This window comes from Salmo trutta, chromosome 35, assembly GCF_901001165.1.
Source record: "Salmo trutta chromosome 35, fSalTru1.1, whole genome shotgun sequence".
Classification (NCBI taxonomy): domain Eukaryota; kingdom Metazoa; phylum Chordata; class Actinopteri; order Salmoniformes; family Salmonidae; genus Salmo; species Salmo trutta.
The window spans coordinates 18,064,937-18,081,647 of NC_042991.1; the positions used below are offsets into that span (position 1 = coordinate 18,064,937).

The window sequence follows — 16,711 nt, forward strand, 5'->3', positions numbered from 1 at the left end:
CTACCTGTTTGGCCCTGTCCGGGGGTTTCATCAGATGGGGCCACAGTGTCTCCTGACCCCTCCTGTCTCAGCCTCCAGTATTTATGCTGCAGTAGTTTATGTGTCGGGGGGCTAGGGTCAGTGTCACACCTGGGGTATTTCTCTTGTCTTTTCCGGTGTCCTGTGTGAATTTAAATATGCTCTCTCTAATTCTCTTTCTCTCTTTCTCTCGGAGGACCTGAGCCCTAGGACCACGCCTCAGGACTACCTGGCTTGATGACTCCTTGCTGTCCCCAGTTCACCTGGCCGTGCTGCTGCTCCAGTTCCAACTGTTCTGCCTGCAGCTATGGAACCCTGACCTGTTCACCGGACGTGCTACCTGTCCCATACCTGCTGTTTTCAACTCTCTAGAGACAGCAGGAGCGGTAGAGATACTCTCAAAGATCGGCTATGAAAAAGCCAACTGACACTCTTGTGTTACTGACTTGTTGCACCCTCGACAACTACTATGATTATTATTATTTGACCATGCTGGTCATTTATGAACATTTGAACATCTTGGCCATGTGCTGTTATAATCTCCACCCGGCACAGCCAGAAGAGGACTGACCACCCCTCATAGCCTGGTTCCTCTCTAGGTTTCTTCCTAGGTTTTGGCCTTTCTAGGGAGTTTTTCCTAGCCACTGTGCTTCTACAACTGCATTGCTTGCTGATTGGGGTTTTAGGCTGGGTTTCTGTACAGCACTTTGAGATATCAGCTGATGTAAGAAGGGCTATATAAATACATTTGATTTGATAAAGACCCCCACAGTAGTTTTTTTCTTATGCACTCTGATGACAAACTATACTCTACCACTACATACTCACTCTGTATTGTGCAGAAATGGGGCTCATTTTAGAATGAATGTGTGCTTGAATACCATCTATGACTTATCAAGTTTGATCATTTTTGATAACTCCTTGGATTAAAGGTTGATCTCAATTCAAAGCCCTAGATTCAATGTACTGTCTCTCTTCCTGGGTATTAAAGGAGACAATGAGCAGTTACATGCACACAATAATATGACTATTGTTGATAATCAGACTAATATGTTTAAAACGTTTACATGCTTTGCAAGAAGAACGATTTCCCTAATAATCCTCTTTACATGGACACATCTGAAATCAGGCTACCTGACAAGACTTGATGAATGCAGAAAATGTCCAATCATGTGATTTTTTTTTGGCGAGGCCTATTTGATTTGGAGTTTGGACATATAAAGTTTGCATGGGGGAAACTATTGATGCGTACTTTTAGTTTTTCCAAACTCACTTCACTCGGGCAAAAGAGGGAGGTAGGTGCTACCGGTGCTGGCGCAGATCAATACACCACTGGAACGCCAATTAAGTGGTTTACATGTCCTAATAATTCAAAAGAAAACAAAGGGTTGTAATCGGCGTATGCTTACTTCGATTTTGACCTTCCGCCGATTTTAAGATAAGCAGAGTAAGGTGTTTATATGACTATTGCATAGTCTGCCTACTGCCATAATACGTTTAATATCAGATTATTAGTGTGCATGTAAATGCACTCAATGAGTATGTTTACATGCACAGTAATAATTCAATATTAAACAGAGTATAGCGGTAGGCAGACTATGCAATAGTCATATAAACACCTTACTCTGCTTATCTTAACATCGGCGGAAGGTCAAAGTCGAAGTAAGCATACGCCGATTAAAGCACTTGGCTTTCTGAGCAATCTTTCAAATGATTAGGACGTGTAAACACCCTAGTCGGCGTTTCAGCAGTGGATTTGATCTGCGAATGTGCCAGCACCAGCGAGCCTCCCTCTAGCGTGGGTGGAGTTCAGAACAACAGAATGTATGCGTTTTAGAAGTCGTTTTCACATACACATTGAACTCAGAACCAAACATGCTTCCAAAAAATAAAATGGTCGCTGTGGTAGAAAAGTTTATTTTGATTGGTGATTTTCTGCCTTTATCTTAGTACCATCAGGTAGCCGGATTTCAGATGTGTCCATGTAAAACAGGATTATTAGGGAAATCATTCTTCTTGCAAAGCATTATATTAATCTGATTATCCACAATAAAATCGCATTATTGTGTGCATGTAACTAATTAGCTGTGAATGGCTCTATAATGTCCATCTCCCCTGCACTAGATTAGACTGCTAAACCACCTCCACTTATTTTTTGTAAGAGCTAAGACCACACTCATCAACTGAGCCCAGCTACAGTAGAGTCTAAGAACTATAGCCTAGTGTGTTAAACTACAATGAATTATGATAGGAATTATGCCTCTCTGCATAGGTGACATCATCATATCATGCCCTCGTCCAATGCATGCAAATGAAATAGGTTACAATGTAATTCTTAGAAGAATTAAATCATGTCAGACATGTCAAAGGGGCATTGCCTGCATGTTACTGCTGGGTAAGTGTCTAGTACGTGAGTGTGCATGCTTGTACACGTAATGTGAAACATAAGCCTGTTTCCAGTTACCATCGAAATCAGTTTATGTTAAACAGTTACCGTTTTCCTCACTTGGCCTCATACTCTTCTTTGCTACCTCAGCCAGCGCTCCAAAGCCCAGCCCTACAGCAAGACCTGTAGACACAACCCACAGTGTTAACAATCACACAACAACCCATCCTGACATAACATGGTGTTAAGATCTGGGTCATTCAGTAGGGTACAACGTACGGGACGTTCAGATAGAAACAGTTTGTGTAGAACAGACATGGCTCTCTGTCATGTAGCGCAAGGAATCATATCAGCTTTATATATGTAGGGTGTCCAATCAAAAATGCTTCTTTTGACAGATGGGTAAAATAATGTTAATTGTGCATTCGGAAAGTATTCAGACCCCTTCCCTTTTAATTCTAAAATGGAATAAATAAAGAAAGAAATTTGGCAATCTACACACATTACCCCATAACGAAGAAGCGAAAAAAGGTTTACAGACATTTTTGCACATTTAAAAATAAAAAACAGAAATACCTTATTTACATAAGTATTCAGACCCTTTGCTATGAAACTCGAAATTGAGCTGAGGTGCATCCTGTTTCCATTGATCATCCTTGAGATGTTTCTACAACTTGGGAGTCCACCTGTGGTAAATTCAATTGATTGGACATGATTTGGAAAGGCACATACCTGTCTATATAAGGTCCCACAGTTTACAGTGCATGTCAGAGCAAAAACCAAGCCATGAGGTCGAAAGAATTGTCCGTAGAGAAAAGTACAGAGAGATCCTTGATGAAAACCTGCTCAGGAACTCAGACTGGTTCACCTTCCAACAGGACAACAACCCTAAGCACACAGCCAAGACAACGCAGGAGTGGCTTCGGGACAAGTCTCTGAATGTCCTTTAGTGGCCCAGCCAGAGACCGGACTTGAACTCGATCTAGCATCTTTGGAGAGACCTGAAAATAGCTGTGCAGCGACACTCCCCATCCAACCTGACAGAGCTTCAGTGGATCTGCAGAAAAATAAATGGGAGAAACTCCCCAAATACAGGTGTGCCAAGTTTGTAGAGTCATACTCAAGAAGACGCAAGGCTGTAATCTCTGCCAAAGGTGCTTCAACAAAGTACTGAGTAAAAGTGTCTAAATAAATACTTATGTAAATGTGATATTCCATTTTTAATACATTTGCAAAAATGTTTTTGCTTTGTCATTATGGGGTATTGTGTGTAGATTGATGAGGGGGGAAAAATGTTGATCTAGTCATCTTCTCGAATCCGAAGGACATAAAACAATAGAGAAAAGAAGGATATCGATTTTGAGACATGACATTAATTCCGATTCTTTTTCGAAGATTTCTCACAAAAACAAGATTATCTGTGAAATGTCAATGGAACACTGAGCGTATACCAAGCTTTCTTTTACATGTAATTCAGCTCGTTTCGTGCCAATCTTGCGACCCGCGGAAACAACTTTGAAGGCGACGATCACAAAATGTAAAATCCTCAAAAGTTGTCACGAGAAACCTATGTCAACAGAGCTCGGTGCTTATTATTGGATGTATTAGGTTAATTAGGTTACGAAATCTTACTTTTAGGATATCATGTTAATGATATGTTAGAGAAAGACCCCACTGAACGATTCAGAACATTTACAATCATGTCTTGGTAAAATTTATTTAATAACATAAGGAAGTAAAATTTCATCACCAAAGCGCATTTTCGGCCACTCTGGGCAGAGTGGCTACACACCCTACTATATGTTATTTCTGTCTGCAACATTCCGATAATTGTGCCCTCCTTAAGGCAAAGCAGCCTTTGATATGTACATTTTCTTATTTTCCATATTGTACAGAACATCCCAGGTACACCTGTAAATTGCTTCCCACAGCCTTTTGCTTCCCCATGATACATCAGTCAGGTCAAATCAGTTCCTGGTAGCTCATGGGACATTCACTTATGCCACTCATCTATTTAAGACAGTGATGGAGTTCAGTTCAGACTTTCAGTTACATACAGATATTATCTTAAGAAATGAACAGAAGTTTAGTATAAATAAACATGTAGAAGGTATTTTTGGTGTCAGTGATTATTTTACCTTTTTGTTTATAACAGTCATCTATTAAATAATCCCCCCTTTTCCTCTTTGGATAGCACATCTAAAATCAAATCACAACAGCTAACTAACAGTGAGATGCTTACTTACGGGCCCCTTAACAATGCAGAGAGAAAGAAAATAAAGAAATAATAGAAAAGTAAAACACGTAATAATAAATACACAATGAGAAACGATAACTTGGTTATAAGCATTGGGTACCAGTACCGAGTCCATGAACAAACATAAAATCCCTTTGCGATTCATTCTGGCATAGTTCTCTACTTTCTAGTCAATAAGCAAGTAGTAATGGTGGCACAGAAAAAAAATGTGTCACTGTACTGATAATATGGGGGGCATCCATATCTACAGCACAGAATGAAGATCACAGCTCACTGGCTCATTCCATGGCATATAAATGTTAATCAATAGTGCTGAGTTCAGAACATTTTATACCACAACCCACATGGCACAGAAACAAAAACAAGCTTGGGCACAGGCCAGGCAGTACAGCCTTCCTACAGTACACTAGTATGTTATATAACTCCACCATGACGTAATACTATCCATAAGAAATCACTGTGCACAAACCAGCTGAGGACTCCCCTGAAACGCTGTTAAGTTAAATGTGGTCGACGAGCGTGCACCATTTGAACCAATGACCTTTGATAGATATCCCCTTCATCAAGGCTGAATTCTAGGTCATATCATGCCAATGATTAAAAAGACACCGTACCTGTGCTCCCAAACACCACTGTGTGTAATCTTGTCAATGATTGAGTGGCACTTCCTACACTGGAGAGATCCCTAAGGGTTGTTGACAGGACACATTGATAGTGTGCATATATATATATATATATATATATATATATATATATATATATATATATATATATATATATATATATATATATATATATATATATATATGATTAGCGCTTAGAAATCTTTGATTAGCACTAATCAAATCTGGCTTCAGATCATTTTTACTCTGAAATATGTTCAGCAACTGATTTCTTCACTAACGTTACATTGTCCTCTAAATAAATCTTAGCAACACATTCAGAAAGCTTCACCATGATATTAGGATATCTTGTTTACACCCATAGACTCCCTCAGGATTGCTCCGTTCTTGGTAAACTACATCCAATCATAGCTCAACTTCCTGAGCAGTAGCTGACTAAGTCCTTCTGTCAGTCAAGTCAAAGAATCCTGCAGAAGTTCAAAGGGGTGACAGTGAGTTACGCCGTCAGCTCCTAACACTGTCATACCACAAAGCTGCAGGCTCACCCTGATCACCTTACAGAAATAGAGTTTTGTTTATGGTGAAAAATAGATGGCTTGCTTAGGACTTGACAATAACAGCGGGGGCTGGGGGTTCATAAAAAGACAACTGGTCAGACAACTTCTGAACATCCTGCTAACTTCCGTGGTAAGACTACAATCTCTCCATGGAAGCATCCATGTGTGGCGTTTCCTGAAGCATCATGACTACCTGTCAAAGGGAACTGAAACTCAAGAGAGCATGGTGTTAATTTATGTATCCATAATCCAACCCACAATAACAACCAGGAGAGAACAACAGGAAACCTGCATGGTGTTCATTTATGTATCCATAATCCAACCCACAATAACAACCAGGAGAGAACAACAGGAAACCCACCGACTAACAGACATCAGGAACTGGATCGCCTGTCAGCAACTCTATCTCAACGTGTGACCAGTTGATGGTCAGTCCTCGGGGGACAGTATAGCACTTTTCCCCTGGAGGAGCGGGCCCTGGGCTGGGTTGCCAGCCTACCGGGTATCCCCCTGAGCCATGATGGGGAGGGAGAGCAGACCAATAAGGCTCCAGAGTGCTGGACTGACAGGTGTCCATCTATTGAGACCCACATCACTCAAATGCCCCCAAACCCGGCAACCCTGATTTCCAGCTGAATGATGGAGTGATCCGTCAGCAGATCCCTCTCCGAGACCCGCCCCGCCGCCCAATCTCCCATGATGCTTGTGGTAGTGTGGTGCCCTGACAGAGAGAGAATGCCGGAGCTGGCCCTGTAATGTATAAAGAAGGTGTCAGGGCCATGTATGGACCCAGAGTAAACAGGTGCACCTAAGTGGCTTTCCTCTCACTTGTGTATCGGCTCGCTGCGTGGATCTGATAACCTCCCAAACAGCCACAAAATGTGCAGCATGCTGGCAGAGAGATGGATGACCCAGGCCGGGGCAGGCCAGGGCTGGCTGTCAGTACAGATCCCAGAGATCAGCTGTACCTAGGCCAGGATATCAGCTAGAAATGCTGCTCACTACCTCCCTTTATCATAACATGAGCTCCGACTCATTCAGCCTCTGCTGCCTACAGCTGTAGTGTCTGTCCTCCTCCTGTTCAGTCAAGCCAAGGTGATGTGGTGGGACGCTCAGATATCATAGTGCTTACATGACAGACAGCTCGTTGCGTCCCATCTACAGCTGTAGTAGATGGAATACTGTACACACACACACACAGAGTATATATTTATACTCCGGACTCCGACATTGCTCGTCTTAATATTTCTATATCTCTTAATCCCATTCTTTTACTTTTGAATGTGTGTGTATTATTGTGTACTGTTAGATATTACTGCACTGTTGGAGCTAGGAACACAATACTGAGCTATATCCGCAATACCATCTGCTAAATGTGTATGTGACCAATACAATTTGATCTTCTCAACACCATATCAATACATCCATCCATCTTCTGTATCTACAGGTAGCCAAATAAAACTGCCTTTGATGACATAAAACACTGCTAAAACCATGACAATAAATCTCATTCACACGGAGAAAAAACAGGTGCTTTAAGCTAGTGCAGTACAGGTCATGTTGATAACAGTAAAGGTGTCTCTGAAGAGGCAGAAGCTGACTGGCACTAGCAGACTAGTTAAGAACTCCGTAGTAGCTAATCTGCAGTCTGCTTTGCAGGCCTATTACTGGTCAAAGTGCAGATTAACCTCCAGGCCTCAATCTGTCCCTTTGGCTGTCAAGAAAAGAGGACAGGTCTCAGAGGAGAACTCACTAACAACCCTAAACCACAACTTATACATTACAGGATCACGCACAGAGCATCTAGAACTCGACAAAATGCACAGAATGGAATTGATTGACACCAACATCTGTTCACACAACACTCTAGACAACTAACCTTCACATCACCTAGCTCTGTCCAGCCACCCTAGAATTCTGGAAAGAAACAATACAAACTATCCACCCACTTGGGTCGCCGCATTCAAATCTCCCCGTCCCTCTGCCTTCTCATCGACCATCCCCCCTTAATGACGTAAGAGGGTTCAAAAATACATGCTCTAATTATACATATTGACACTGGTTACAGCAATGATGGTCACTAAACATTTTTGGGTAGGAGAGAAGGTTTGGCATGTGTTGATCAGTTGTATAATACTTTTCCTTTAATGTGATTGGATGAAATGAAAAGGGGATAAAAGGTGAGCTCAAGCAAGAAACAAAAGATGAAATAAAGCACTATTTCTGTCATTATGCTGATGTCACCAAATCAATATTCCCAAGTTACGAGGATCAAGTTCTTAACACTCACAGCAATGTAGTCAACAGCAACATGTTACTGATCCAATAAAATGTTCAGTACCTTCCCCTCCTAAAAATAACAACATAATACACTTGACATTTGTAAGAGCACAGTAGAAACCAAAATAATGGTTAGCCTTACCTCCAAAATTTGCCAGTCTCCCTAACCGTGTCACGGGTACCTTTCTCTCTCGTGCCCTTTCACTGAGCTAAAACAGAGACAGAACAACACAGTGGTTGACAAGATACACACTCAGCACATCTCGGAGTCACAGGTAATAGTGAGATGAGGTGTAGATGTACCATTTGTTTGTGTGGTTTCTCGTTCCTCTTGGCCTCCCTAGCCTTCTCCATGTCCTGGGCCGTGAGGCCCCCAACCCCCGAGCCGTCCTGGTGGTAGGAGCGGTAGGAGCTATAGGATAGGTAGGAACGGATCTGTCCTGAGAACTGGCTGCTGGGGTCCTTGTAGCCCTCAAAGAGCTTGGATTTTACTGAGACCTGGCCATTGTATGTCCCGCTGGTCGCTCCGTCTGCGCTCTCTGTCCCCTCCGATGAGAAGCCCCCCTCATCCCGGAACCCTGACCCCACGTGTTCCCCACTGTCCATGTTGCTCCCTTCTGCTCCAGAGAAGTCATACTTGCTGTCCATATCTGCTGGGAAGTCATCAGACGCACTCTGCTGCTGCTGCCCACCAAACTCCTTAAACAGATACACAGAAGTGAAAGAGGTCAATGAAGAGCTGTGGTGTGGTTTCACTGGTATGGATAGGGCCAGAGTTTTTCTTGACCATGTTTCCTGACCAGGAAAAACTCAGCCCCGAGATATTTTCAGGTCATCTGGTAAAAATTGTAATAAATAAATGTGTAAATCTGATCTCAAGTCAAACTGTATTTACATCCCAGCATGCTTTGCTTTGTGGGGGCTTAGTTCTCCATTGTACTATTCCGATCAAATAACTCAGCCATGATAATATTCCAAAACTCTATGAATCAACCTTTTGTTGCGCTTACTCTGAATTAGATTAGGCACAAAGGAAGGATAGGAAGCTATTTGACACTGAAGCTCTGTCATCCATTTTAGATCTGGCTACTGGAGGTGGTGTTGTCTGACAACGAAAAATACAGAATCTTTGTAACAATCACGGTTGTCCACTACCCCCATTCATCTCCTGCTGTGCCCACCTGCATCTTCTGCATGGCTACTCCCATGCTCTGGGCCATGGCCTGGGCTCCTCCATTACGCAGAGTGTTGGCCTGAGTCTCCATGATGGCCTGGCTCAGCTTGGTCAAGCCACGCATCACCAACATCATGTCGCCTGCCATGATGGTCTCCCTCACACCTAGAACAGAGACGTGGAAAGATTACATAAAAGGGGGTTACATAAAGTCGACAGTATGTACATACATACATACAACAGTCTGAGGCTAGATGTACTGAAAGTAGTCGTGCTGAAAGTCTTCGTGTATAATCTAAAACAAACCTTCATAACAGTAAATGTCAATTCAACAGTGAATATAACAGCGTGACAAAGTGAAAGGAGATTAATCATACTGGTGGAATAAAAATCGTGTACGGTCACCAATGGCCTATCGGAGGACGTGAAAGTCACACCACCACAGGCCATTGGCTGAGGTTTAAGTCTCACATGCTAATAGCCAGCTATCAGGTCAGCACTGCTGTCAGTCAACAACTAGAGAGTGCCTGGTCGGGCAGGCAGCAAAACACAGCTGTTATCAACGCTCATCACAGCCAAGACAACCTCGCAAAGGTTAAACATGTTTTCACTCAAGGGGACAAACCTTTAGGTAACGACTTCCAACGCTACACCGGGAATAACAGGTGTTACATTACAACAAACATGAGCATGTTTCAGCTTTACAGTAAGATTATCTGGAAGGAAACAGGAAGGCTTCGCATGGAAAGTGCCCTTGCCTGGCTCTCAGTGCCGGACCTTATTATTAATTATTTTGAGCTATATTGTAGAGTCATACCCACAAGTTTCTTCCAGCAGTGAGTGAAATAGAGAAAGGCCACTGAAAAGTGTAATATCTGCCCTTTTCATTGCTGTAAATTACATAACTGGGTTGGCCTTAAAGGTCAGATGCAGCAATACATCTCAATATCATTTCTGGGTAACAATTAAGTACCTTAACTTTCTGTGATTGAAAATCAATTAAAATGAGAAAAAAAATTGCTTCTTAGTGTAACATGGTTGGTTGCAGAAATAAGTATTCAATGTTTATGTATCCCTATTGGTTGGTTGAAGTTACATACAGTGCATTTGGAAAGTATTCAGCCCCTTTCACTTTTTCCACATTTTGTTACTTTACAGCCTTATTTTAAAATGGATTTTAAAAAAAATTAAACTATCCCCAATCTACAATACCCCATAATGACAAAGCAAAAACAGGGTGATAAACATTTTTGCAAATACCTTATTTACATAACTATTCAGACCCTTTGCTATGAAGCTCGAAAGAGCTCAGGTGCATCCTGTTTCCATTGATCATCCTTGAGATGTTTCTACAACTTGATTGGAGTCCACCTGTGGTAAATTCAATTGATTAGACATGATTTGGAAAGACACACACCTGTCTATATAAGGTCCCACAGTTGACAGTGCATGTCATAGCAAAAACCAAGCCATGAGGTTGAAAGAATTGTCCGTAGCGCTCAGAGACAGGATTGTGTTGAGGCACAGATCTGGGGAAGGGTACCAACATTTCTTTGCAGTATTGAAGGTACAACAACACAGTGGCCTCCATCATTCTTAAATGGAAGAAGTTTGGAACCACCAAGACTCTTTCTGGAGCTGGCAGACCGACCAAACTGAGCCATCGAGAGAGAAGGGCCTTGGTCAGGGACGTGACCAAGAACCCAATGGTCACACTGACAAGAGCTCCAGAGTTCCTCTGTGGAGATGGGAGAACCTTCCAGAAGGACAACCACCTCTGCAGCACTCCACCAATCAGGCCTTTATGGTAGAGTGGCCAGACGGAAGCCACTCCTCAGTAAAAAGCACGACCAAAAAGGCACCTAAAGGACTCTCATACCATGAGAAACAAGATTCTCTGGTCTGATTAAAACAAGCTTGAACTCTTTGGCCTGAATGCCAAGCATGTCTGGAGGAAACCAGTCACTGCTCATCACCTTCCAATAGGACAACGACCCTAAACACACATTCAAGACAAGGCAGTGGCGGCTTCGGGACAAGTCTCTGAATGTCCTTGAGTGGCCCAGCCAGAGCCCGGACTTGAACCTGATCGAACATTTCATGGTGAGACCTGAAAATAGCTGTGCAGCAACGTTCCCTATCCAACCTGACAGAGCTTGAGGGGATCTGCAGGGAAGAATGGGAGAAACTCCCCTAATACAGGTGTGCCAAGCTGTGTAAAGGGTTTGAATAATTATGTAAATGTGATATCAGTTAATTTTTTATACATTTGCAAACATTTCTAAAAACCTGTTTTTGCTTTGTCATTATGGAGGTAGTGTGTGTAGACTGCTGAGGAAAACAAAACAATTTAATCAATTTTAGAATAAGGCTGTAACAAAATGTGGAAAAAGTGAAAGGGTCTGGATACTTTCTGAATGCACTGTATCATTATGATATTATGCAATTGGTCATGCTTTCTGATTGGCGGAGATCGCAAATGTAAACTCTCCCCAGTCTGATATTGACATGCAAGCGGTAGGTCACGCTCTGAAATACTGTTCGCTACTTTCATATTTAAAATGTGTGTGCGCGCGCACACACACACAGGATTTTTTTATTTCAGCTCATGAAACCAACACTTAACTGAATTAGCAGGGAGCTAATGCATGTCATTTCCATGCTAACAGACAAATCCTGGATCTACAGCCATCAACATACTATCATCCTGCACATATTTTTTTCTTTGTACTTTTTTCTCTCCAATTTCATGATCTCCAAATGGTAGTTACAGTCGTGTCATCGCTGCAACTCCCCTATGAACTCGGGAGAGGCATAGGTCGATAGCATGTTTCCTCCAAAACACGACCCTGACAAGCCTCACTGCTTCTTGACACACTACTTGCTTAACCCGGAAGCCAGCTGCACCAATGTGTCGGAGGGAACACCATCCAACTGACGACAAAGTCAGCTTGCACAAGGAGTCGCTAGAGCACGATGGGACAAGGCTAGCCAAACCCTCCCATAACCCGGACGACTCTGGGCCAATTGTGTGGCGCCTCATGGGTCTCCCGGTCACGGCCGGCTGTGACACAGCCTGGGATCCAACCTGGGGCTAAAGTGACCCTTAAGCACGGCAATGCAGTGCCTTAGACCACTGTGCCACTCGGGAGTCCTGCACATCTAATATGCTTCCTTGGGTCTATCGTCAGGTACTTATTACACTTATTGTATTTAGTACTATTTTTGTCATTGTTATGATGTTTGACTTCAAAATACCCCGTTTGATATTGACATGCAAGCGACGACTCACGAGTCTACAGCCATCAACATACTGTTGTCCTGCACATTTAATGTGGTTCCTTGTGTCTATCGTCAGAGTAAACTAACAATCAACTGGGCTCACTGGCTGGACAGTCCGTTCTTTAAAAATACAATGCAAGAGAGGTACAATAACATCAGTTACATTAGCAAAGAGCAATTTCTCAATAAATAATTTTGCTAGGACTGTCTGGTTGTTGTTTTAGCAAATTTATTGAAAATGAAATACAGAAATCTCATTTACATAAGTACACACACACACACACACCAATACTTTATAGAAGCACCTTTGGCAGCGAGTACAGTTGAGTCTTTCTAGGTGTCTAAGAGCTTGCCACACCTGGATTGTGCAACATTTGCCCATTATTCTTTTCAAAAATTTCAGCCACTGTCAAATTGGTCGTTGATCATAGCTAGCCTCTTTTGCCAACATCCGGTGAAATTGCAGAGCGCCAAATTCAAATTACAGAAATAGTAATAATAAAACATTCATGAAAATACAAGTGCTATACATCGGTTAAAAGATTAACTTCTTGTTAATCCAGCCGCTTTGTCAGATTTCAAAAAGGCTTTATGGCGAAAGCATCACATGCGATTATCTGAGGACAGCACCCCGCACACAAAAGCATAAACATTTTCCAACCAAGCAGAGGAGTCACGAAAGTCAGAAATAGCAATAAAATAAATCACTTACCTTTGAAGATCTTCATCTGGTTGCAATCACAAAGGTCCCAGCTACATAACAAATGGTCCTTTTGTTCAATAAAGTCCTTTATATCCCAAATACTCTGTTTTGTTGGCACATTTTGTTCAGTAATCCACTGGCTCAAAGGCAGTCAAAACATGCAGACGAATACATCCTAATAGTACCGGTAAAGTTCGTCGAAACATGTCAAACGATGTTTGTAACTAATCCTCAGGATGTCAATTATCTAAATAATCGATAATATTTCAACCGGACAATAGCGTTTTCAATAGAAAGGAAAAAGAACGAAAGGCGCACACACAGTCACGTGCGCAAACCAGTACTGCATGATTCCCTAGTCCCCTGACAAAAAGGTATTTTTCTTCGTTGTTTTTCAGAAAACAAGCCTGAAACCATGTCTAAAGACTTGACATCTAGTGGAAGCCATAGGAACTGCAATCTGGGCCCTAACCCATTATAGTCAATAGGCATTCAATGGAAAACCACGCACATCAAAAAAACCCTGGATGGATTTTCCTCGGGTTTTCGCCTGCCATATCAGTTCTGTTATACTCAGACATTATTTTAACAGTTTTAGAAACTTCAGAGTGTTTTCTATCCAATGCTACCAAGTATATGCATATCCTAGATTCTGGGCCTGAGTAACAGGCAGTTTACTTTGGGCACATCCTTCATCTGAATTTACGAATACTGCCCCCTATCACTAAAAATCTAGACAAATCTATAGTAAGACATGAAAATGGTTAAGTCAAAACTGTATCTCAGCCACTCAGGAACATTCACCATCTTCATGGTAAGCAACTTCAGTGTAGATTTGGCCTTGTGTTGTAGGTTATTGAATTCATCTCCCAGTGTCTGCTGGAAAGCAGACAACCAGGTTTTCCTCTAGGATTTTGCCTGTGCATATCGCCATTCAACTCTTTTTTTCGTTTTTTACCTGAAACTCCTCAGTCCTTAATGATGACAAGCATACCCATAACATGGTGCAACCACCACAATGCTTGAAAATATAGAGAGTGGTACTCAGTATTGTGTTGTAATGGATTTGCCCCAAACATCACACTTTGTATTCAGGACAAAAAGTTAATTGCTTTGCTACATTTTTGCAGTATTACTTTAGTGCCTTGTTGCAAAACGAATGCATGTTTTGGAATATTTTTTTGTACAGGCTTCGTTCTTTTCACTCTGTCATGAGTGTTTTCATTCCTCTCCAGCAACGGAGTTAGGAAGGACACCTGTATCTTTGTAGTGACTGGGTGTATTGATACACCCAAAGTGTAATTAATAAACTCCCTGGTCTTTGTGGTTTAATCTGTGTTTGAAATTCACTGCTTGACTGAGGGACCTTACCGATAATTGTATGTGTGGGGTACAGAGATGAGGTAGTCACTCAAAAATCATGTTAAACACTTATTGCACACAGAGTGAGTCCATACAACTTATTATGTGACTTGTTAAACAAATGTTTACTCCTGAACTTATTTATGCTTGCCATAAAAGGAGTATAATACAGCTTTTCATTTCTTTCATTTGTATATAAAAAAAATATATATAAAAAAACATTATTTAACTATGACATTATGGGGTATTGTGTGTAGGCCAGTGACCAAAAACAATCTCAATTTAAGAAAATGTTAAAGTCGGGTGGTAAGACAACAAAAGAATGAAGAAACGGTAAAGTGGTGTGAATACATTCTGAAGGCACAGTATACAATTTCATTTCAAGGACGCCCTCACTCCGAGCTTTGAAATCTGAAACAAGGTCACCACCATAACTTGGCCTCATTAATTTGGCAGAGTATCTACTGCACACTAGCCAGCCAGACTTCCCCTGCACTCACAAACCACCCACACATTGGAGGTCGACCGATTATGATTTTAACGCCGATACCGATTATTGGAGGACCAAAAAAAGCCGATACAGATTTGTATTTTATTATTATTTTTTCTATTATAATTTTTTGAAATTAAACAATTATTTAAAAAAATATATATATATTTATTTATTATTATTTATTTTTTTTAAATCTGGCATTTTTTATATATACAGTTGAAGTCGGAAGTTTACATACACTTAGGTAGGAGTCATTAAAACTCGTTTTTCAACCACTCCACAAATGTCTTGTTAACAAACTACAGTTTTGGCAAGTCAGTTAGGACATCTACTTTGTGCATGACACAAGTAATTTTTCCAACAACTGTTTAGAGACAGATTATTTCACTAAGTTGACTGTGCCTTTAAACAGCTTGGAAAATTCCCCCAAATTATGTCATGGTTTTAGAAGCTTCTGATAAATTATGTAAATTAGCATGAGTCAATTGGAGGTGTACCTATGGATGTATTTCAAGGCCTATCTTCAAACTCAGTGCCTTGTTGCTTGACATCATGGTAAAATCAAAAGAAACCAGCCAAGACCTCAGGAAAAAAAAACTGTAGACCTCCACAAGTCTGGTTTATCCTTGGGAGCAATTTCCAAACACCTGAAAGTACCGCGTTCATCTGTACAAACAATAGTACACAAGTATAAACACCATGGGACCACGCTGCCGTCATACCGCTCAGGAAGGAGACGCGTTCTGTCTCCTAGAGATGAACGTACTTTGGTGCGAAAAGTGCAAATCAATCCAAGAACAGTAAAAGGACCTTGTGAAGATGCTGAAGGAAACAGGTACAAAAGTATCTATATCCACAGTAAAACAAGTCCTATATCGACATAACCTGAAAGGCCGCTCAGCAAGGAAGAAGCCACTGCTCCAAAACCGCCATAAAAAAAAAAGCCAGACTACAGTTTGCAACTGCACATGGGGACAAAGATCGTATTTTTTTGAGAAATGTCCTCTGGTCTGATGAAACAAAAATAGAACTGTTTGGCCATAACGATCATCGTTATGTTTGGACGAAAAAGAGGGAGGCTTGCAAACCGAAGAACACCATCCCAACCGTGAAGCACAGGGGTGGCGGCATCATGTTGTGGGGGTGCTTCGTTGCAGGAGGGACTGGTGCACTTCACAAAATTGATGGCATCATGAGAAAGGCAAATGATGTGGATATATTGAAGCAACATCTCAAGACATCAGTCAGGAAGTTAAAGCCTGGTCGCAAATGGGTCTTCCAAATGGACAATGACCCCAAGCATACTTCCAAAGTTGTGGCAAAATGGCTTAAGGACAACAAAGTCGGGGTATTGGAGTGGCCATCACAAAGCCCGGACTTCAATCCTATCGAAAATGTGGGCAGAACTGAAAGTGTGCAAGCAAGGAGGCCTTCAAACATGACTCAGTTACACCAGCTCTGTCAGAAGGAATGGGCCAAAATTCACCCAATTTATTGTGGGAAGCTTGTGGAAGGCTACCCAAAACATTTGACCCAAGTTAAACAATTTAAAGCCAATGCTACCAAATACTAATTG

The 16,711-nt window shown here is 41.6% G+C and overlaps 1 protein-coding gene across 3 annotated transcripts in view; it reads right to left on the reverse strand.

Moving 5' to 3' along the window:
- LOC115174770 (atypical kinase COQ8A, mitochondrial) overlaps window positions 1-16,711 on the reverse strand; it is a 33,024-nt gene that overhangs the window by 10,278 nt on the left and 6,035 nt on the right. The window contains exons 1-5 of one of the 3 annotated variants that reach the window (XM_029733647.1): window positions 10,556-10,574; window positions 9,303-9,460; window positions 8,425-8,820; window positions 8,264-8,330; window positions 2,513-2,587 (exon numbers count right to left, since the gene is read on the reverse strand). In XM_029733647.1, the coding sequence (XP_029589507.1) occupies window positions 2,513-2,587; window positions 8,264-8,330; window positions 8,425-8,820; window positions 9,303-9,443 (679 nt within the window). In that variant the 5' untranslated portion in view covers window positions 9,444-9,460; window positions 10,556-10,574. Of the gene's footprint in view, window positions 1-2,512; window positions 2,588-8,263; window positions 8,331-8,424; window positions 8,821-9,302; window positions 9,461-10,555; window positions 10,575-16,711 lie in introns of those variants that run through there. The other 2 variants (XM_029733648.1, XM_029733646.1) reach the window with 2 other exon arrangements.